This window comes from Petaurus breviceps, unplaced genomic scaffold (assembly GCF_028583685.1).
Source record: "Petaurus breviceps papuanus isolate PSGF00001 unplaced genomic scaffold, PetGlider_PUasm1.0 90994, whole genome shotgun sequence".
Taxonomy (NCBI): Eukaryota; Metazoa; Chordata; class Mammalia; order Diprotodontia; family Petauridae; genus Petaurus; species Petaurus breviceps.
The window spans coordinates 7943790-7965550 of record NW_027187393.1 but is presented as its reverse complement, the minus strand read 5'-3'; the positions used below and the strand labels follow the sequence as shown (position 1 = coordinate 7965550).

Below are 21761 nucleotides of genomic sequence, written 5' to 3'. Positions count from 1 at the left end.
ACAAGGGGAATTGCTATTCCTGACCCAATTCTCATCTACAGGGTGGAGCTAGTTGTTGGAATGGAAATAATGGAGAGAAGAGACTTCCTTCTTAGAATTTGTAATAGAAAAGGAGAGGAAAGATAGACATAGTCTGACAGGCACCCTAGATTTTTAGAGAGCAGATTTCAGAGGGTTCAGGAAAACTGTAAGTAGGATTTTCTGAACTAAAATTCGAAAGGGGATCTCCAAGAAGGATGAGCAACTATCAAGAATATAACTCTGAAGACACAAAGGAAACAATTTTAATGAGGAAGAAAAAGGAAATTGTCTTAAGAGATTAATGTGGATACACTGACCAAAAGAAAATAAAATAAAAGGACATGTAGTACAAGAAATGATCAGCATCAGCAATACAATGATCCAAGACAATTTCAAAAGTCTCGTGATGGAAAATGCTATCCACAACCAGAGAAAGAACTGATAGAGTCTGAATGCAAATCAAAGCATACTATTTTTTACTTTATTTTTTGGTGTTTTTCCCCCTTTTTGTTCTGTTTCTTCTTTCACAACATGACTAATATAGAATTATCTTTTACATGATTGCACATATATAACCTCTATCAAATTGCTTACCATTTTTAGGGAGGGAGAGAATTTGGAAGTCAAAATTTTATTTAAAACAATGCTAAAAGTTATCTTTACATGTAATTAGAAAAAACTAAAATACTAGTTAAAAGACAAAAAGAAATGATGAGCATTATGAACATAGAGAATCATGAGAAGACTTAAAGTGAATTAGATTTAAAGTGAAGCTAGAAGAAATAGGAAAATAATATGCTCAATGAATACCATGATGTGAATGGAAAGAACAAAAATAAAAGAAGCTGAATACTATGTAATTATGATGACAAGTTTGTCCCCGAAGAAGTGAGGAGCAAACCTCCCTTCCTCCATTCTTTGCTACAGTGGGGGTGGGGGGAGACTATATTCTGCTCAGACTACTCCTGGATTATGGGTGTAGAACATATAAGATTTGAAGAATGTGTTTGTTATTTTGACTGAATTTCTTCCCCTCTTTCTTTTCTAACGAATTCTTGATATAAACACAAATTTTAAAAAAATGTAAAAGATGAGGTAGTCCATGAAGAAAGTGTATTAAGTGAACAAGAAAGGGTAAAAGTGTGCTTTGTACTATTTGTGTTTGTTACTCTTGATTCTATGATATGTTAGTCTACCTGGTAACAGCAATGGCTGATGGACACCATGTCTACCTCAATAGACTGCCTTTCATTTGACTTGCCTGATTGTGTTTTTCATTATGTTGATTGTGTTTTTCATTCTGTTGATGGTTTTTTCAAACTAAATAATATTTCTAGTCTAAAAACAAAAGTTGCCTAAAAACAAAGTTCAAAGAAAAAAAATAAAACAAATACACAGAAGATGGAAGCAAGGGCAAGGTAACCAGATAAAGATAAACATGTGGCATGATTATGGGAGGGAAGTATCAGGAATGATAAATCTGGAAGTGAGCTGAGCCTAGTGAGGAATCAGAGACACAACAGAAAGGGTCTCTTTCAGCTATTTTGGGAAAAGGGGAACCAATGAAGGGATAGAACCAGGGCTTGGGCTCAGGGTGAATGGGCTGGTGATAATGGATAAGAGAGAAGAGAGAACTACTCAACTATGACTTTTTCTTTGCCAAGGAACATAATCTTTGGACTAGAGAGGATAGAACAAAAATGACTTATAGGAAAGTAGAACCCAAGACAGGTAAGGGAGTGGTCGTAATAGATTAGTGTTGGTCAGCTAGGTGTCACAGTGGCCCTGATCCTGAAGTGAAGAAGACTCATCTTCTTGAGTTCAAATCTGGACTCAGACACTTACTAGCTATGTGATCCTGGGTAAGTCATTTAATGCCATTTGCCTCAGTTTCCTCATCTGCAAAATGAGCTGGAAAAGGAAATGGCAAAACACTCTAATGTCTTTGCCAAGAAAATCCTAAATGGGATCACAAAGAGTCAGACATGACTGAAAAGACTGAACCACAAGAGAGTTCTACCTTCTCTCAAAGGAGCTAAAGTCATTAGATAAAAAAAAAATATGCCTCTGACTGGCAGAAGTGATTCTTGAGCCATTGTTAGTGATCTCTGAAAGATTATGAAGTAGAACAGAGGATTGGGAAGCAGGATTCGAAAAAGGTAAATGTGTCAATTTTGAAATGTCTACAAACTAGAGGCCAGTGACCTTGACTCTGATTCTTTGCAAAATTCTAGAATACATTATTAATTAGTAAATATTCATTAGTTAGGGAATATTATTAGTAAATAGAACATATTAATGAAAATTTTAACCATTACTTTGATTCCTTGCATTATTAATTAATAAGTATTCATTAATTAATTAGGGAATATTATTAATTAGTGAATATTTAGGAAAAAAACAGCAATCATGAAGAGACACTATGGTTTCATCAAGGACAAGACATGCCAGACCAACTTCATTTCCTTTTTTTTTTTTTTTTTTTGCCTTTTGGAGGGCAATTGGGGTTAAGTAACTTGCCCAAGGTTACACAGCTAGTTTTTTTTTGTGTGGGTGTTAAGTGTCTGAGGCCAGAGCTGAACTCAGGTCTTCCTGACTCTGGGCCAGCGCTTTACTCTCTGTGCCACCTAGCCACCCCCTCATTTCCTTTCTTGACAGAGTAGGTCAAGAGAATTCTTTAGAAATAGTTTACCTAGATTTTAGCAAAACATTTACAAAGTCTATTATGTTATTGTATGGACAATATAGAAATATCTAGGCTAGACAAGAGTGCAGTCAAGTGGATTTGGAACTATCTGAATGGTTAGACCCAGAGAATGATTGATAATGGTTTAATGCTTATCAAATTTTATGACATCACAAAATGAAGAGGCATAACTATTATGTCTATAAAAGAATTAGGATCCAAAAAAGTCTCTGAAAGTTAGAACAATGGGCCAAATCTAATGAAATGAAATTCAATAGGAATAAATGTTAAGTCCTACTTGGGTTTAAAGAAACAGCTTCACAAATATAATATGAGGTGACAGCAACTTGTCTGAAGAATATCTGGGGGGGTTTAGTGATTTTCAAATGACTCAACATGAGACAATAGTGAAGCCAAGTTGCCAGAGAGCTAATGCAATCATAAGAAATGTCAAGGATTGGGAAGGGGGTGGAGATGATAGGACTCACTGTACTTTACTGTGGTCAGATGACATCTGGAGTATTGAGTTCAATTCAGCATTCCACAAGGATGTTGATAAACTGGTAAATGTCTAGGAGAGAGTGACGTGAATGGTGAAAGAGCTCAAAATTGTGCCATGTAAGAATTAGTTGAAAGAACTGAAGATGTTTATCCTGAAAAAAGAAGAACTGAAGGGAACATAACAGTTGTCTTCAAGGCTTTCATAAATTAGACTCTTTGGTCCCAGAGGGTAGAAGCAGGAGCAATGGATAAAAGTTGTAGAGAGGCAAATTCATACTTGATATAAGGAAAAACCTTATTAATAATATGAGTTATCCAAAAATGTAATGGACGATTCCCCTTGGGAGGCAGTGAGTTCCCATTCACTTGTGGTCTTCAAGCCAAGTCTGGGTGACTAGCGGGTATATCCTATGAGTAGGCCAGGCGCATTACAGCAGATATTCTTGTTCAGGCATGTGGTGGTCATGCATGGCTTCTCAGGACCCTGCTAACTTTAAGGTTCTGTGATTTTGCAGCAGAATTGTCCTGGAGGCTCCTTCTAGTTTTGATTCTTGATGATTCAAAGTGAAGAGATGTCCTGGGCTTCTCTTGGAAGTGAGAATATTCCCAGGGAGGGGAGGTTATCTTCATGTCAATCTGTCCAAGGATGAGCAGGGATGCCTAGGCACTGAGAGGAGGTGATTTGGGCACTAAGGGTTCCAAAATGTCTCCTTCCAACAGGAAGAGCCTGCAGGTTAGGGAGCTCATTAGAATTGTGAGTCTTTCTTAAAACAGAGAAGCAGCATGATATAGTGAAGAGAGGGCTGGATTTGGAGTCAGGTCAGCTGGGTTTGAATTCTACCTTTGACACAGAATAGTCCTCACATGCAGAAAGGGGAGGCTGGATTAGATGATGTCTAAGGTTCCTCCTAGCTTTGAATTTAGGTTCCTATAACCCCAACCTTCTCCCCCAAAATAAAGGCTCATTTTTTAAAAACGTGAATATTTTTCTGGTGATCTGTATTTATGGTGGCAAGTTATGGAGTACTAGTCTATGAAGAATTATGTTGTGGGTCAATCAAAGGGCAATAAAGAGGCTCATGATAGGTGGGAGTAGACTTCAATATCTTATCAGCAAAAGACTGAACAGAAGAAGCCGAATGAAAAACATCATCATAGAGAGGTGTGATCAGAGAAGTAGGGGGCCTGATTATGTAGGGAGAGTTAGGAATCATGCAAAAGACAGTTGTCCAGGCAAGGTCAAGAGGACTAGGAGAAGACACCCAAAATACTGGGGAGATCATCCCTGAAGGATTTACTGGGAGATATGGCAAAAGTCACATCCCACAAAGTGTGGATGAATTGTGATTTATGGGGGGGGAATAGTCACACTGATGAGATCACAGAGTTATCAAAGTATTTATAAGCTAGCTCAGTGAAGAGAAGACCCCAAAGAATGGAAAAAATTGGAACAAATTTATTAAGGATAACATATTTTGTTATCAAATATTTTGTTAATAGATTTTATTTGTTGTTAATAAACTATTTTGTTATTATTAACAAAAAATAAGTGACTAAAAAGGCATCAGCTAAGTCATATACCTACTCTCTCATTTCAATAAAATCTTTTTTTGGAGGGCAATTGGGGTTAAGTGACTTGCCCAAGGTCACATAGCTATTTTTTTTGTGTTAAGTGTCTGAAATCACATTTGAACTCAGGTCCTCCTGACTCCAGGGTCGGTGCTCTATTCAATGTGCCACCTAGCCACCCCTCAATAAAATCCTAATAAGAATAGACTATCCTTGATGAAAATGAGAAGAAAAGGGCTTTTTACAAGAGCTCACTACAGTAGATCACATCCTCACAAAATCCAACTGACTGTTAAATACAGATAATACAAGACCATGCTGTATTTATACTTTGTTGACTACAGAACAGGAATAATGATGATGATGATAACAGCAACGTTAATATTTATATAGTGCTTACTATTTGCCAGGCTGTAATGCCAAGCACAGAAGTAGTTCACATCTTGTTTCAGCTATTGAATTAACACCTTGTTTCAGTTCAAGTTTCTTTTGAACCTTGTATCAAGTCTGTTAAGAAACAGAATGTGTGAACCCCACAACTTGTGAACCCTAGAACTCATGAATTCCTGCAACAGGAAGGGGAGGAGCTTATGATCATATATAAGGGGAGGTCTTGGCTAGAGACAGCAAAACTGAGAAGAGAACTCTTGTGGTATCCTGGCACTCTGTCTGCTCTGTCTGTGTTGATGTTTGTTTGTGATACTTTGCACAGAAGCCCTGGGACCTTACTGGAAGCCTTGAAAGAGGATTTTCTGGTTATATGTTTACAGAAGTCCTGGAGGAGGGTTTTGGAGGTCCTGGGACTTTACTGATGATTTGTGCTGACCTCTTGGACCTTATTTGTGGGCCTGTGTTGATTTCTAAGTTATTTGGGTTGAGTTCTCAGACCTTGTTGGTGGGTCTGAGTGGATTTCACAGGCAGATAGTGAATTGATGATGGTGCCAACAATGTATATGAATATTATTGTGGCTCTGTCAAGCTTTGTCTTCCCAGAAACAGGAACTGTGAAGGTCTTGAGGTGGACTGAACACTGTGAACTTCAATATAGAACAGGAACTGGATGAAGAACTAGACAAGGAGCTGGACAAGGAACTGAGAGCTGCCTGCCTTTGGACCCAGGTGACAGTTGGAGCTGGGACCATGGAAGAGGAACCATGGAAGCTGAGAGCCAGCCTCGAGTCAAGCTGAAAGAGGATTTTACTTGGATACTGTGTACTGACTGAGAAGATTGTGACTTACTGTGACCTAGGGGTGGAGAACTTTGACTTTTGTACTTTGTAATTGAATTAAATATTTTATGATTGACTAAATGATTGTACTTTGTTGATAACTATGTGACCATTTTGGTGAAAAGTATGTGGCCATTTTAGTAATAAGTTGTTGAGTTGTGACATGATGAACGCTGTACCTTGATTTTCTGTGAATGTTTGCTCTGATTTGTTATTGAATAAATAGAGTTCACTATACTATGTAATCAGAACCTTAAAAGCTGTTCATAGCAGCAGTCCTCTGGAAAGCTGCTTGTGCTTGGCTTTACACAGGCACTCATATGATCCTCACAACAACCCTGGGATAAAGATGCTATTATTATCCTAATTTTACGGATAGGAAACTGAGGCAGACAGAGGATAAATTACTTGCCCAGGGTCACACAACTCTTAAGAGTAGGAAATGGAATTTGAATGCAGGTCTTCCTCAGTTCAGGTCCTGTGCTTGATCCACTCCACCACCTAGATGCTTCTAGAATAGAGACTAGACCTGTGATTTCATTGGTTAAAGGGTATTCCCAGGTGAGGAAACTCCCTCCATAAAAGTAGGTTGGCATCTTCTCTACAACTTAGAGTTTTGGTTTTTTTAAACAACATATAATCTTAAAAATCACTAGAGCACTGAGTAAAGTGCTAAGTATTTTCCCATATGTCACTGATAGAGTATGTGTCAGAGCCAGGACTTGAACTCAGATCTTCCTGGTTTAGAGGCCAGCTCTCCATCCACTATGAAACCAAACCAAATAAATCCAGTACATTCCTACTCCACTACATTGCCTCTGAACGTGGAGTCACAAATTCATAGACTTGGAATTGGAATGGACCTCAGAAGTCATCTAACCCATCTATCTTCCTCCTTTTGTTCAGATAAAGAAATGTAAGGTCAAAGAGGTTAACAAGATCACAAAGGTAGTAAGGAACAGAGCCAAGATTTGAATTCGGATCCCTTGAAGCCAAATTCAGAACTTTTTCGCCTGTGCCATGCTCAAGAGAGACCTGACTTCACACTGTGCCCCAACATTTACTAGCTTAATCTCTTTAGCCTCAGTTTTCAGATCTGTAAATGGGCATAATAACAACATAACACTTGTAACACATCAAATGGTGATCAGTATTTATTGTGGCAAGTCATGGAGTACTAGTCTATGAAGAATTACATTGTGGGTCAATCAAAGGGCAATAAAGAGGCTCATGAGAGGTGGGAGTAGACTTCAATATCTTATCAGCAAAAGAATGAACAGAAGAAGCTGAATAAAAGACATCATCATAGAGAGGTATGACCAGAGAAGTAGGGGGCCTGATTATGTATGTAAAGCAATTGTCAAATTTTAAAGCGCTATAAAATTGCTGCTACTTCTGGTATTATTTGACCTGGCAGAGGAAGATGTAGCCTTAAATGGTCTTCCAACAAGATGTCTCCTACACATTTTTCAAAATCATACAAGATTCCTTGGTAGATGCAGCCTCAGAGACAACTCTGTTTAATGATCCTCCATCAATAAAACAGAGAGGTGCATGCTTGCCAAAGTAGCTTGCCATTATTATCTGGAGAATATCTTGCTCCAAGGTCAAAAGGAAGACGCTGAGATTCTGTATAGATAATGAAGTTCTCCACATGTTCCAGCTTGGAGATGACATTGTCCCCAGTAGAATGTAAGCTCCTTGAGGGCAGGGCCTTTTTATATTTGTATTCCTGTATTGTATTGCCTAGCATATAGTAGGTGCTTAATAAGTACTGTCAAGTGCTCTGGAAGCTGGAATGTCTTTTGAAACAATCAGAAAGTGCTCTGTAAGTTGGATTGATTGATTAATTGATTGACTATTAATTGAATTGAGCCTGGGAACACTAAAAGTCCTCCTCAGTGAGATCCAAGGACTTTCAAAAAAAAAAGATTGGCCTATTAATCTACAGGAAAAAGCAAGTGATGATGAATGAAAAATGCCTATTACCCAGATTATGACAGAGAGTTGGATGGGCAGCCCATTGACTTAGTTCAGCAATGCATATATCTTGAATAGGCACTCCAAATGGGCAGTGGGCCCAGAACTGGCAGGCAGAAGGAGATCAGGATGGACTGTACTTGGGAAATTTCCCAAACTGATCTTTGTTACAAAAGTCTCTCTTTCTCCCTCTTTTTTTTAATTATAGACTATCATTCCTACCATAGTGCTATATAGCTATGTCTACCAATCATGAAACACTAAACCTCAGGAGAATACAAATCACAGGTGACCTAAGTAATAAGTAACATTTATATCAATTTACATAATACATATTATAAATGTGTATATATGTGTACCTATATATACATACACATACATATATATATATATCAGAAAAATTAAGTGGAAGGGTCATAGAATAATTTTAAATAATGACAGATAAACTGTCCCCTGGTTGCACTAGGATTCACACTATAGTAAAAATCCCTGAGGGGGGCCTCTGGTGGGATGGATGGCTCCTCTATACATGAGTTTTGGAAGGACATGGACAAGTATTACACAGGACGGGAAGGTGTGGAGGGGATGAGATATGTACCTCTGGTGGATACATAACACATTTGTCAGAACACATATGCATCATAGAATAGGAATGGTGTTTGCATGCTTCCCTCACAGGGTTACTGTGAAGGAAGCTTCCTGCAAACTATACATCATAATTCAAATGTGAGTCCTTACTGTTAACACTGAGACTCAGAATGGCATAGAGAGTGTACAGAGAGCCAGCCTTGTGGTCAGAAGACCTGGCTTCATGTCCCCTCTCTGACACATAGTGGCTGTGACTTGGCCTGTCGTGCAGTGTCCCAGGAAACTGTCTGAGATCATAGTGCAGAGCAGGGACAGATATATATTGGTAGAGGAAATTTTCTTACTGGGATTTTCATATACCAATGAAATCAAAGACCAGGTTCAAAAACATTCATTAAACCATGCCCCAGTATGAAAACCAAAGTCCTTGCTGGTGTGGCCTGGGGGACTGAAGAGGGTGCACTGGGCCAAGGAATCAGGGTACTTTGAGGTGAATGTCCTCAGCCCTCAGGATAAGATGCCCAGAGCCAACCATAGGGCTGGGGGAGCCTCCCAGGCAGTGACTGGCATCCTTCAGTCAGGCCCTCAGCAGTTGCTTTTGGGGCCTCGGAGCTGGAAGGGAAGAGTTCTTCCAGGAAGGAGAGAAATGAGGACTGGGAAGGTAGGGGAAAAAGATAGGAGAGAGAGGGTGAGATGGTGAGTTTACTGTACCTGTTCCTCATGGGAAAATATCTGAGGCACAAATGAGGCCTGTCCAAAGATCTGTGGAAGAGAGAGATGAGGGAGGTTAATGGAGAGATATAAAGGAGACCTGAGACAGCAGGGGATGACCCTTTCACAATTACCAATATGAGTCAGACTCTTAGAGCTTAGTCAATTGATCAATAACCATTTATTAAGCACCTACTATGTGCTAGGCACTGTGCTAAGTGCTGGGGATACAAAAAGAGGCAAAAGGCAGTTTCTGCCTCCAAGGAGCTTACAATCCAATGGGCATATAATATACAAAGAAATACATATGAACAAACCATACAACATGCTAAATAGGAAATAATTAACAGAGGGAAGGTACTAGAATTGAGAAAGATTGGAAAGCTTTTTTGAGACTCTAGTTTCCTCTCCCTGAACTAGTCTTATCTCTCTCTCTAAATCTCCCCGATGCGGGTCGTCCAACCCCACCTGAACACCTTCATAGGAGACCCAGACTCTCAGAGCTAGGAAGACCTCCATTCCAAATTCTTCCTAAGCAAAATTCCTCAACTATATATGAGGCAGAAGGGTACTGGGGAAAGAAGACAACGCTCGGCTTCAGAGGACCCATGTACAAATCTGTGCTTGGCCAGTGATGGGTCATGGGATCTTGGGTAAGTCCCTTGCCCCTTCTGGGACTTGTCTGCCAAGGGAAGGGGTTATTAGATAGCAGGGTGTAGTGCTGTGGCATCAAACTTGTATAGGAAACAGATCCCTACTGGACTCATATTGATGTAATCTACTTTGTAATTGTATTTTTTGTAATTGCAAATTGTAAAATTGTAAATTGTAAATTTGTAATTGTAAATTGTAAATTGTAAACATTTCCCAATTACATTTTGCCAGCCCTTTGATGACCTTGATGACTAGGCTTTGACCCTTCTAGTAGCGGATAGGGCACTAGACTTGGAGACTGAAAGACATGAATATTGGGTTTTTTTAATCTATCCCACAATATTGACTGGCTGTGTGACCTTGGGCAGATCACCAGACTTTTCTCAGCCTCAGTTTCTTGCCTTGTAAAGTAAAAGGGATGCATCGGAAGGACCCCAAAGTCTGCTTCATCTCTAGAATCTATGATACTATGACTAAATTATATCCTAGGTTCCTTCCAGTTCCAAATCCTATGAATACTTTCAAAAAGTTTTCAGTCTTGGCTTGAAAATCTCCAGGGATGAGGAACTCATTACTTCCCAAGGCAGTCCATTCCACTTTTGGATAGCTTGACACATACCCACACAATGATAAGAACCCCTGATCTAGCCCAACTTTCTCATTTTAAGGATGAGGGTGCTGAGGCCCAGAGGAGGAAGTGGTTTGCTCATTGTTATACAGGCACAGGGGTAGAGTAAAGATTTGAATCTAGGTCCAAGTTAAGGTTGGAATCCAAGCCTGGGGTTAGAGCAGGGCCTTGGGTCAGGGTTTGGAGAACACATTCTCTTCTCTGGATCAATCTAACCCACCCTGAAAAGAACTGTAATAAACAAGGTGCCTGACTCTGTGGGGACAGAGCAGAAAGATGGCCTGAGCCAGCAGTAGGGTTGGGTCCCGTCCCATGGGAGCCAGAAGGCTGAAGATCAGCAAGGCCTTCCCCACCCCCACTCTGTGCCCACGAAGGCCCTTCTAGGGGACTCTAAGTGCTCCCATCAGGCCCTGTTTTATCATTACCCTGTTCTCCCTCTTACAGGTCCCTGTACAATTAACCTTGTGGTCCTCACATCTCTCACCTTTGCTGCTGATAGAAATACAGCTGCAGGCTTGTTGGCTTAGGTAAGAAATTTGGTCTGAGGAGAGGGTACAGTTAGAGATCCCCTGTGGACTGTGTGTTCTTGTTATGGTCAGAGAGTAAGACCGCTTAAGTTGCAGTTTGGCCTTCTGTCCTCAAGGCTAATAGCTGGTTTCAGTGACAAGCTATGCTTTGGTTTGGATTCTTTCTTTAAATCTGATCCTGGCTCCCTGTTGAGAAATGCTAAGCTTTCCTCTCTGCTGTACAATGCAAACACTGATAGCTGGACCTGGAGTTAGGGCTCAAATCCCACCTCTGACACTCAGCTGTGTGACTAAGGCCAAACCACTCAATCTCTCTGAGCTTCCATTTCCTCAAATGTAAAATAATAATAATTATAATGATACCTATAAAGCACTTACTATGTGCCTGGCACTCTGCTAAGTACTTGATAATTATTACATTGTTTGACCCTCACAATAATGAGGAGACTAAGGTACACAGAGGTTAAGTGATTTGCCCATAGTCCTACAGGTAAAAAATGACTGAGATTGGATTTGAATTCAGGTCTTTCTGACTCCAAGCCAGGTATATTGCACCACACAGTAAAAAAAAAATTTTTTTTTTTTGCTTTTTGGAGGGCAATTGGGGTTAAGTGACTTGTCCAAGGTCACACGGCTAGTTTTTTGTGTTAAGTGTCTAAGGCCAGATTTGAACTCAGGTCTTCCTGACTCCAGGGCTGGTGCTCTATTCACTATGCCACCTAGCTGCCCCCACACAGTAAATTCTTAATGCAGATGCCTATGATCATTAAATGAGATAACACATAAAATAACTCAGATCATAGAGCAAGATGGAAATTCTCTTCCAAGGCAATCCATTCCACCTGCTGCATTTTAGAGAGGAAGATACAGAAGTTCAGGGACTTTCCCAAGGTTACCCATATAATACATATCAAAGACAGGATTCAAATTTGAGTCATCTGATTCCAGAGTCAGTCTGCTTTCCACTGTACCAAGTAGAAACCTTGTAAATCTTAAAGAATTAGATAAATGCCAATTTTTATAGCAGGATAATGACAGTCTTACTGAACCCATTTGCCTTGGGAACAGAGGGATTTCCAGAAGCAAACAGATCTGGGGATGGCTCTTTCCTCATTTCAGGCCCTGCCTGGCCTCTGATATTAGCCATGACCGTTAATCCCTGTCCTCCTACCATCATGAGCCAGACTTCCCCCTACCCTCTCCCCTTTCTCACCTGATTGATGCAGCTGGACTCGGTAATGCTATTGCCAATAGGATTATATTCCTCCTCCCAGCTCGGGAACTTGGAGGGTAGCAACATGTCCACGGAGTCAAGGTGGTCTAAGCTCCTGTGGGGGAGACAATGGTGATGCGGAGGCTGTAGGAATCAAAGCTGATGCCAGAGAACAGGAATTTATAGACTCACAGAACATCAGAGAGGAAAGGGAGCTTAGAGATGATTGAGTCAACCCCACCTCATTTTACAGAGGAGGAAACTGAGGCATAAAGAAGGGATGGCTGAGGACGTATAGCAAGCCAAAGGGAAGAATGCAGGGATAGTGGACCCAGCCTCCCCAGGGCTGGTCAGCCCATGACCCTGTTCAGTCTGCTCAAGGAGGAGCTGTATTTTTGGGGTGGGGTGGGAGGCCGAAGGGGGGATGGGCTCTTAGCTTCCTGGGGTAAGGAAGGAGCCTATTGGTCCCTGGTGAACAGGAGCTTTCCTCAGCACCAGGGGAATCCAGAAGCATTATTATGCCTAGGTTAAAGTTCACTCTTGAAGAAATTCTACTGTATGGAGGGGATGAGGTTAATGGGTGAGGATTCATCAGCACCCTCACGGGTGAAGGCCACATCACTAGGTCTCAGAGGAGGGGAAGGATTTTGGTTAGCGCAGGATGTCCTGAGGCCAGGAAGGCACAGAAACTGCTCTTACGAATGTCTGCCACCAGGTGGCAGCCACAGCTCACGCTGGACTCAGCCTTGTCACAGCTGGGGGCCAATCTTAGCTCTGAGACTAATGTGTGAGCATTTGGGGTTGGGAGGTAGGGTGAGGTACCCATGGTAACCCCTCACCAGCGCAACCTCAGCTATGTGGTGTGGTAGAAAGAGCAAAGCCCTTGGGTTTTAAATCCCAAATGCTCCTGTGTGATTGTTGGCAAACCCCTTTAGCCTGACTGAGCCTCAGTACCCACATCTGTAAAATGGGAGAGGGAGGAAATAATAATCCTTACCCTACCTATTTCACTGAATGGTAGGGAAAGCTTTGCAAACCTCAAATTGCTATGTAAGCTGTTAATAGGATAGGGACTGGCTCTGTGATTTAATTAGAATACAGGCCTGCACCTTGGAGGCAGCCTTGGGGTGGAATGGGTGGGAGGGGAAGGCAGCTAGGTGTCACTGTGGATTGATTATCAGGCCTGGATAGACTTATTTTCCTGAGTTCAAATATGACCTCAGACACTTACTAGCTGTGTGACCCTGGGCAAGTCAGTTAACCCTGTTTGCCTCAATTTCCTCGTCTATAAAACAAGCTGGAGAAGGAAATGCCAAACCACTCCAGTATCTTTGCAAGAAAACCCCCCAAAGGGTCATGAAACATAGGACACAACAGAAAAATGACTGAACAACAATGATCCCCTTTCTACAATGTAGTAAGAATTGCCCAGGGTCCAGGATCACAAAGAGACTGTGTCAGAGGCAGAACTTGAACCCAGGCTCTCCTGGCTTTGAGGCCATCTCTCTATCCACTATGCTGTGCAGCCTCTCGAGCTATTATTATTATTAGTACTATTAATGAGGACACCCTCTAACTAGGGCATCCTTGAACACAGGGAGCCTCTAACCAGGACAACTTGTAGTCAGACAGTCTGACTGTGGGGCTCAGGGCATATACAAGGTCATCCAGGGAGGGGGGCTGAGTCTAAAGTATGGAAAGGAGATTCAGGGAGAGAGCTGCTGGCCTAGGATTCCCAGGTCATGGCTGGGGGCAGGCTATAAGAACCCAAAGGGCCCTTAAAGACTGCCTATTCTGGGGCAACTGGGTGGTGCAGTGGATAGAACACCAGTCTTGGAATCAGGAGGACCCAAGTTCAAATTCACTCAGATGCTTACTACCTATGTCATTCTGGGCAAGTCACTTAACTCTGATTGCTTTCCCCCCTCCAAAAAAAGACTACCTATTTCAACCTACTTGGGCAAGTCCCTTTCTCATTTTGTATATCACTTGCCCTGTGTATAAAATGGGGTGGGAGGCAGTGTAGACATGATGCCTAATTCCCTTTTAAATTGATATTCTATATGTTAAGGTGCCTTTCATTCATTCTTTTTTTTGGGGGGGGGGATCAATTGGAGTTAAGTAACTTGCCTAGGGTCACACAGTTAGTATATGTCTGAGGTCAAATTTGCACTCAGATCCTCCTGGCTCTGGGGCCAGTGCTCTATCCACTGTGCTACCTAGCTGCCCCCTAGGTCCCTTTCATCCTTGACATGACCTTCCTTGTTCTGTTTTTCAGAAGTGGAAACTGAAGCCCAGAATGGGCCAGAGACTTACTCATGGTCACACATTGATGTCATTAGTGCCAGAGTCAAGATTAGAAGCTGAGGGTCCTGAGGTTCAGCCCAGGACTCAAAGGTGAGGTCAGGGACCTGGCTAGGGCCTGGTTTGGTCTCTTGACATTGCCAAGGCTCACCTGTGGGTGGTGCTCTGCTCACTCAGCGACTGCTGGGTGGCCTTGAGGTAACTCTGCCTCCGGGCAGCTGTCTTGGGGGATGGCTTGGGGCTGGTGTCCGAATCTTCGCTGTCCTCGTCGCCCATAGCCTTGATGTAGCTCCCACTGCGCATCCGTCTGCAAGGAATCTCACTGTCCACACCCGTCCTGGAGAGGGAGCTGTTCCACTCACTTGGGGGCACCTGAGGGAGGCACACAGCAACATGGACAGAGAGAGCAACAAGTCCCACTGTCAGAGCCCCAGTCACAAGAAAAACAAGGGCCCTTGAGAGGAAAAGCCCTTCAAAGCCTTTGGCTGCCACTCCTGTGACCTTGAGCTAGTCCTTTTCCCATTCTAGATATCACTCTCCCTGTCTATAAAACGGAATGGGGGGCAGGATGGACATCTTAAGGTCCCTTCCATCCTTGGCATATTCTATTTTCTCAAGTCCCTTCCAGGTCTGTTATTTTGTATTCTAAGGTCCCTTCTGCCCTTGACATGACATTCTATGTTTTAGGATTCCTTCTATCTTTGATGTTCAATTTTCTTTTTTTCCCTTATTTATTTAATATTTTATTTTCCCCCAATTACATGTAGATGTTCAATTTTCTAAGGACCCTTCTACTGCTGACATTTTGTCCTTACATCCTTCCCTGATTTGACAGTCTATGCCTTAAGGTTCCACCCCAGTTCTAAAGCCTAGGGGTTGATGATTTTATAAGCAAATAACCAGAGCTATAATTTTGGAATGACAGGTGGAGATGTGACATTTGAAGGCCCTTTTAGGTCCTTTACCATCATATTCTAGAGGTGGACACTTTCAGATATATCTAAGGACCCAGAGTCTGAGCGTTTTCACTCCTGAAAAACTAGAAAATAACAATTCTTTCTTTCCCTAAATATTTGTTTCCCTAATATTCCAGGCTGTCCCATCTCATCTAAATGAACACTTCGATACTTTGGTGGCTAGAAGTAAAGGTGTTAAGAGAGACAATATGCATAGTTAAAAGAAGAGTGGGTTCAAAGCTCCAATCTACTTCTTAACAAACTGTGATTGTCTAACCCACATAAGCCCCTTCTTTTCTCTGGGCCTGTTTCCTCCCCCAGGAAAAACAGAGATAACAATAAATGATCTTTCTCTCACAATGGAAGTAGATGAGAAAATGCTGTGATCTCTGTAAAATGGTTTGAATACCATAAAGCACCTTGGATTCTGTAAAGTACTTTGTAAACTATAAATCATTTGTCATATAAATTTGTGATTTATAAGTTACTTGTAAACTGTAAAGAGCTCTGTTGGAAGGCTCTTTGTAAACTGTAAAGCTCGTTAAGGTTCGACTGCCCTTTGTAAATTGAAAAGTGCTTCAGAAAGTATAGCGAGCTATTAGGAGAGCTAAGTTATGAAGCTGTTCTCCCTGCTCTGACATGACCCAGAGGAGGAAATTCTGGTTCCTTCAGCCCATACTCTGGGGTCCATGACTCCTTCCTGGCTGTTCTTCCCCCCTTCCCAACATCCCTTTATTCCCTTTCCGGAGCCCAAGGTTACCTGAAGGTAGTGGTAGGCCAGGTCTTGATGACAAGATTTGGACTTAAGCAGGGCCTTGTCGATGGTGGCCGAAGCCTTCTGGCAGACCTCTCGGGCATGGCTGAGGGTCAGAGTGGACCAGGAGCCGCGTTTGCCATAGCTAGTGTCTGTGCTGGCAGGCAGGCTGGCAGGTGGGGGGGCCCCTCCTCCCCCTCCCCCTCCTGCTCGGGGGAGCTCACTGCTGTTCTTGGCTGCTTTCAGCATGTGCTCACTGAAGGTATTGTAGACAAAGTATCGTGGCTGCGCTCGTTCCGGCTGCCGACCCAGCGTCATCAGCCCAGCTGGGGGCCGGTAACCACAGTCCCCACTGTTGCCACCATCCAGATTGTCATCCGAGCTCCACCAGCCTGAGATGTTGGAGCGGCTCCTTCGTTTGGGCTCCGCTGCCTTGGTCGGATCCTTGCCCTTGGCCCTGCGGCCCTTCCCAGTGTCCCCACTCCCTGCTCCACCTTTCCGGCCATTGCCACTGCCCTTAAGGCCACCACCCTCCAGAGACTGGGCCTTGGCAAAGAAGAGCTTCTGGACTGAGTGGACGAGGTGACGGATGCGCCCAGGACTTTCCCCTCGGGGCCTGGGCTCTGCCCGGTGGAACTGGAGAGTACTGAAGCCATCGCGGTGTACAGGCAGCTGCTTCTCAAACTGATCCAGGAGGTTGGCTGGCAGCCGGTTGATCTTGGTGGCCTGGGCATGGCTTGGGAAAGGGCCCTCCTCGGGCACTTCAAAGTGCGAATTGTAGTGGAGGCGAGGGAAGGTGCCGCTGGTGGGCAGGGGGCTGGGCAGAGGGAAGAGGGTATCCCCAGCGGTTGAAGCTCCTGGAAATCCTGACTCACGGGAGAAGGGGTCAGCTGTTACTGTTGCTGTTGGAGATAGCAGGTAGGGATTACGATCAGACCCGGGGAATAGGGCATCAGGGGGTGGTGGCTCCAGGCTGTCTGAAAGGTGGCGGCCTCGACTGTCCCCACTGAGGCCTTTCATGGTCCTAATCGGAGCTTCAGAGCATTTCGTCTGCTTGGGCACAGCAAGGCCCCCTCCTCACCCTTGGCCTTGTTCTTGATTGCTAAAGGGGCAGCTGCGGCTGGGCCCCTCTCTGGGCGCCGTCCTGAGGAGGAAGGAAGATACGGGGTTATAGCTAAGGGGACACAGCAGAACACATGGCTCTTAGGTACTGGGGGTGGGAGAAGGTATCACAGGGCATTGAGCTGGCAAAAACCAAAGGAGGTTGGCAGTGGGAGAAGACAGAGGAGGTGAAGCCTTTCCTGAACTCTCTTTCTTTCTCTTTCTTTTTCTTTCTTTCTTTTTCTTTCTTTCTTTCTTTCTTTCTTTCTTTCTTTCTTTCTTTCTTTCTTTCTTTCTTTCTTTCTTTCTTTCTTTCTTTCTTTCTTTCTTTCTTTCTTTCTTCCTTCTCTCTCTCTTTTTTTTCTTTCCTTTTTCTTTCTTTCTTCCTTCCTTCCTTCCTTTTTTTTTAAGCAATTGGGGTTAAGTAACTTGCTCAAGGTTACACGGCCAGGTGTTTCTGGGTGGGTGCTAAGTGTCTGAGCCTGGATTCGATCCCAGGTCATCCCGACTCTGGGGCCGGTGCTCTTACTCGCTGTGCTACCTGGCCACCCCCCTTCCTTTCTTTTTGAAATTTTAAAGTTTATTTTAAACTCAAATACAAAATGAGAAAAGAAAAAAAATTGCCATGTACACAACAGAATGTAAGAAAGGATTCAATATGAAACCATAAATTCCCATTTCAAGAAAACCTATATAATCAATACTACACATTGTTTTCAAAGCTGCCCAGCTTTTCTTTTCTTCCTTGTAGGTTTTCTTTTGTTCTCTGCTGTGTTTCCTGAGCTTTTCAGCAGCTGGGTGACCATGAACAATCCCTGCTTTGCTCTGAGCCTCAGTCTCCTCAGCTGCAAACACTAGATCGTTCCTTCCAGAGCGGATTTACTATGGTTCTATAATAGGAAACAATATTAATGACTCAAAACAGCCCTGGGAAACAAGTAGTGTGATTATTTTCATTTTATAGAGGAAGAAACTAAGGTTGACACAGAACTGATTTGCTCACATTTAAACAGCTGGTAGGTGTCTGAAACAGCCATTAAAAGAAGTCTTGGGGCAGCTAGGTAGCACAGTGAATAGAGTACTGGCCCTGGGTCAAGAGGACCTGAGTTCAAATCCCGCCTCAGACACTTAACACAAAAACTAGCTGTGTGACCTTGGGCAAGTCACTTAACCTCAATTGCCCTACCTTCCCCCCTCCAAAAAGAAAAAAAGAAGTCTTCAGGCCCTAAGCCCTTTCTTGTCCACTTCTACCCATTGGGTCCTGCCTATGTTCTTTGGCCTTAGTGTTGTTATGTGGCAAAAGGAGTTGAAGAGGTTTTGCCACTGACTGGCTGTGTGACCCTAGGCAATAAGCCTCCCCACCTGTAAAATGGATAGGTGGGTTGGATTAGATGAACTCTAATTGCCTTGAACTTACATTCTATGATGTTGCTTCTCCCAATTTTAGGATAAGGGATAATTAGGCTCAAAGACCAAAGTTGGAAAGGGTCTTGGAGGTGAAATCCAACTCCCTCCTTTTACAGAGGAGGAAATAAAGAAACAAGCATTTATTGAGCACCTACTGTATGCCAGGAACTTTACAAATATTATCTCATTTGAGCCTCACAACAACCCTGGGCATGATGGGTGCTATTATTGTTCCCATTTCAAAGATGAGGAAACTGAGGCACACAGCAGTGAAGTGACTTGCCCAAGGTCACACAGATAGCAAGCATTAGAGACAGGAGTCGAACTGAGGGTCTTCCAGCTTTAGAGTCAGTGCTCTTTCCCTTGCACCATGCTGCTTCTGTATTCTAGGGATCTAGAGATCTAGTTCTCTCTGAGAAGCCTTCCCTGATTCCTTCCTCCTTGGGTTCCCAGCATCACTTTGCCCAGTGTGATCTCTCAGTACCACTCCCACAGCTTGCCCAACATTCACAATTTGTGTTATGTATCTGCTGGCAGTAGTGGTAGAATCTGAACCCAGGTCCTCTCTACAGTCAGTTCCCTTTTCCAGATCTTGAATGATGGATAGAAAGGCAGTATGTCATAGTATATCATATATATAGTATATCATAGAAAAATACTAGATAAGGCATCAACAGACTGGCCTCAGGTACTGGAGTGTAGTACGGCCTTAGGCAAGACGCTAAAAGAGCCATAGAGCAGAGGGGGCAGGATGGGGAAGGGGAGGTGATGCAGACAAGAGAGCAAGACGTGTTCTTGTAACCTTCCCGAGTCATCCTGTCAGATGCAGAGTTCTTCATGGATTTTTGGGGCCATCAGCAAAGTGAGTGGATTTTTCCTTTAGGTTTATAGGGCAGAGCAGCAATTCTGGAAACAATGCTGCAGAAGAGACAAGCAAGAGCCCCATATATTAAAGGCTAAGAGTTGGGGGGGGGTGTATTGGGTAAGGTCAAACCCCCGCCCTCAACATCCTTCCCTGCCCCAGCCCTGGGTCTAGCAGGCAAGGTTGGTCCTCCCCTTGTGGCTCTTGGCTCTCTCCTTAGAACCATGAAGAAAACATCTCCTAAGCTATTCTTAGGTCTATGCAGCCTCCCCATAATTAGCAGTAATTAATACAAGCCTCATTGCCCTGAAGGAAATGGAACTTCACAGGGGGTTGGCTTCAGGAGCTCCCCAGCCCCCATCTGCCCATAGAGTTTCTTTCATGGTCTTTCTGAGTGGCTAGTTTCCTGTCTGATTGGCCTGGGGTTGCTCTAAGCTCCAGGGAGCTGGCCAGAGACCCTGTATCCAGACCCAGACTGAACCCTCAACCTGAATACTAACTTTAATTGAAAATAAACTCCTCTTCCAAAGGCCTAGAGCAGATTAAGAGTTCTTAATCTGTGATCTACAAAGAGATTTCAGGAGGTCTGTGAACTTGTATGGGAACAAAAAAAAATTACATCTTTATTTTCACTAACTTCTAACTGAAATTTAACATTTCTTTGAATTATGAGTAATTGGCAACAACATTCTGAGGAGTCCATAGGATTTACCAGATTGTTAAAGGGGTCCACAACACAAAAATGTCAAGAGCCCCTGCTCTAAAATGACCTCAGTCTCTGGGTCAGGCCTGAGTCCTAGCCTTACGTGCCGGGTGAGCCCTGACCCAAGCTCAGGGGTGAGCATAGAATCCTAGAAGGTCAGAACTAGAAGGAGTCTTAAATACATCTCTCTCATTTGATGTGTGGGGTAACTAAAGATCATAAAGTGCCTCAGGTCACATAGTGAGGTAAGCAGGACCTACACACTCTCTGGTCTCTCTCTGTCTCTCTCTGTCTCTCTCTGTCTCTCTCTCTCTCTCTGTCTCTGTCTCTCTCTCTCTCTCTCTCTCTGTTAGAATAGGGGTCCTTAACTGAAGTCTATGAAGTTGGAAAACTGAATCTTTATTTTTACTAGCCTCTAACTGAAATTTAGCATTTTCTTCAATTATAATGTAATAAAAAAGCTTTCTGAGAAGTGATCCATAGGCTTCCCCAGACTTTAAAAGGGGTCTATGACACAAAAAAGGCTAAGACTCCCTGGGCTAGAGAGTAATCTATCTGCAAAGTTCTCCCACAGGATCCTAGATCATAAATCTATGCCAGGTGTTCAGGGGTCAACAGAGATGTGATGGAAAGATTCCTTGGCTGGAATGGGAGAACTGGATTATAATCCTAAACACAGAAGACTAAGATTGTCATTTTGGAAGAAAAATTCTAAGGTATCCCCTATTTAAGCCTAACCCTAAATTTTGACCCCCCACTTCCAGGACAATAGGATGGGAAAGAGGAGGGTAAACTATGGGGTTCTCAGTGAGTTGGCTAGAATTCTTGTAGCAATATGGTTCCTTCCTCTCCTTGGGCTCAAGACTCAGCCTTGTCATTTCTTGGTCTCCCTACCAACACACTGAGAAACATCAACTCCTCTTTGGGCTCTACAAAGCCTGAATTTGGCCCTAATCTACAGCAGATATCCCAAGAAATCTTGGTGAAAGATTGGGTGGGTGGGGGTGCCATGTGCAAAAACTCTGAGCCTCTTGGAGGGAAGAGATAACTAACAAAAGGTCTTTTTTTTTGCCTGGGAACCTTGCTGGAGAGGGTAATGGATAAAAAGGTGAAGAGAGGAGAAGAGCATAATCTTCCCAGCAGTTACAGCAGGCCCAAATGAGACAGGCTGAAGGCTTGGGAGCCAAAGCAATCTCAGCACCTGGACAGCTCCCACCGAGCAGCCCACAGTGTTCCAGGAGATAATGCAAGGCCAGTTCACATCTTTGAAATGTTACCCAAAGTGTTTTTTTTGGTCAACTGTAAGGTGTGTGTGTGTGTGTGTGTGTGTGTGTGTGTGTGTGTGTGTGTGTGTGTGTGTGTGTGT

At 43.2% G+C, this 21761-nt stretch overlaps 1 protein-coding gene across 2 annotated transcripts in view; it reads right to left on the bottom strand.

Moving 5' to 3' along the window:
• The window catches only part of DLGAP4 (DLG associated protein 4), a 100873-nt gene extending 83407 nt beyond the window's left edge, over positions 1-17466 (bottom strand). For both annotated transcript variants that reach the window (XM_069077556.1, XM_069077557.1), the window contains exons 1-4: positions 16329-17466; positions 14764-14984; positions 12309-12423; positions 9287-9337 (exon numbers count right to left, since the gene is read on the bottom strand). In XM_069077556.1, coding sequence (XP_068933657.1) covers positions 9287-9337; positions 12309-12423; positions 14764-14984; positions 16329-17342 — 1401 coding nt within the window. In that variant the 5' untranslated portion in view covers positions 17343-17466. The remainder of the gene's footprint in view (positions 1-9286; positions 9338-12308; positions 12424-14763; positions 14985-16328) is intronic.
• Positions 17467-21761: the final 4295 nt, after the last annotated feature.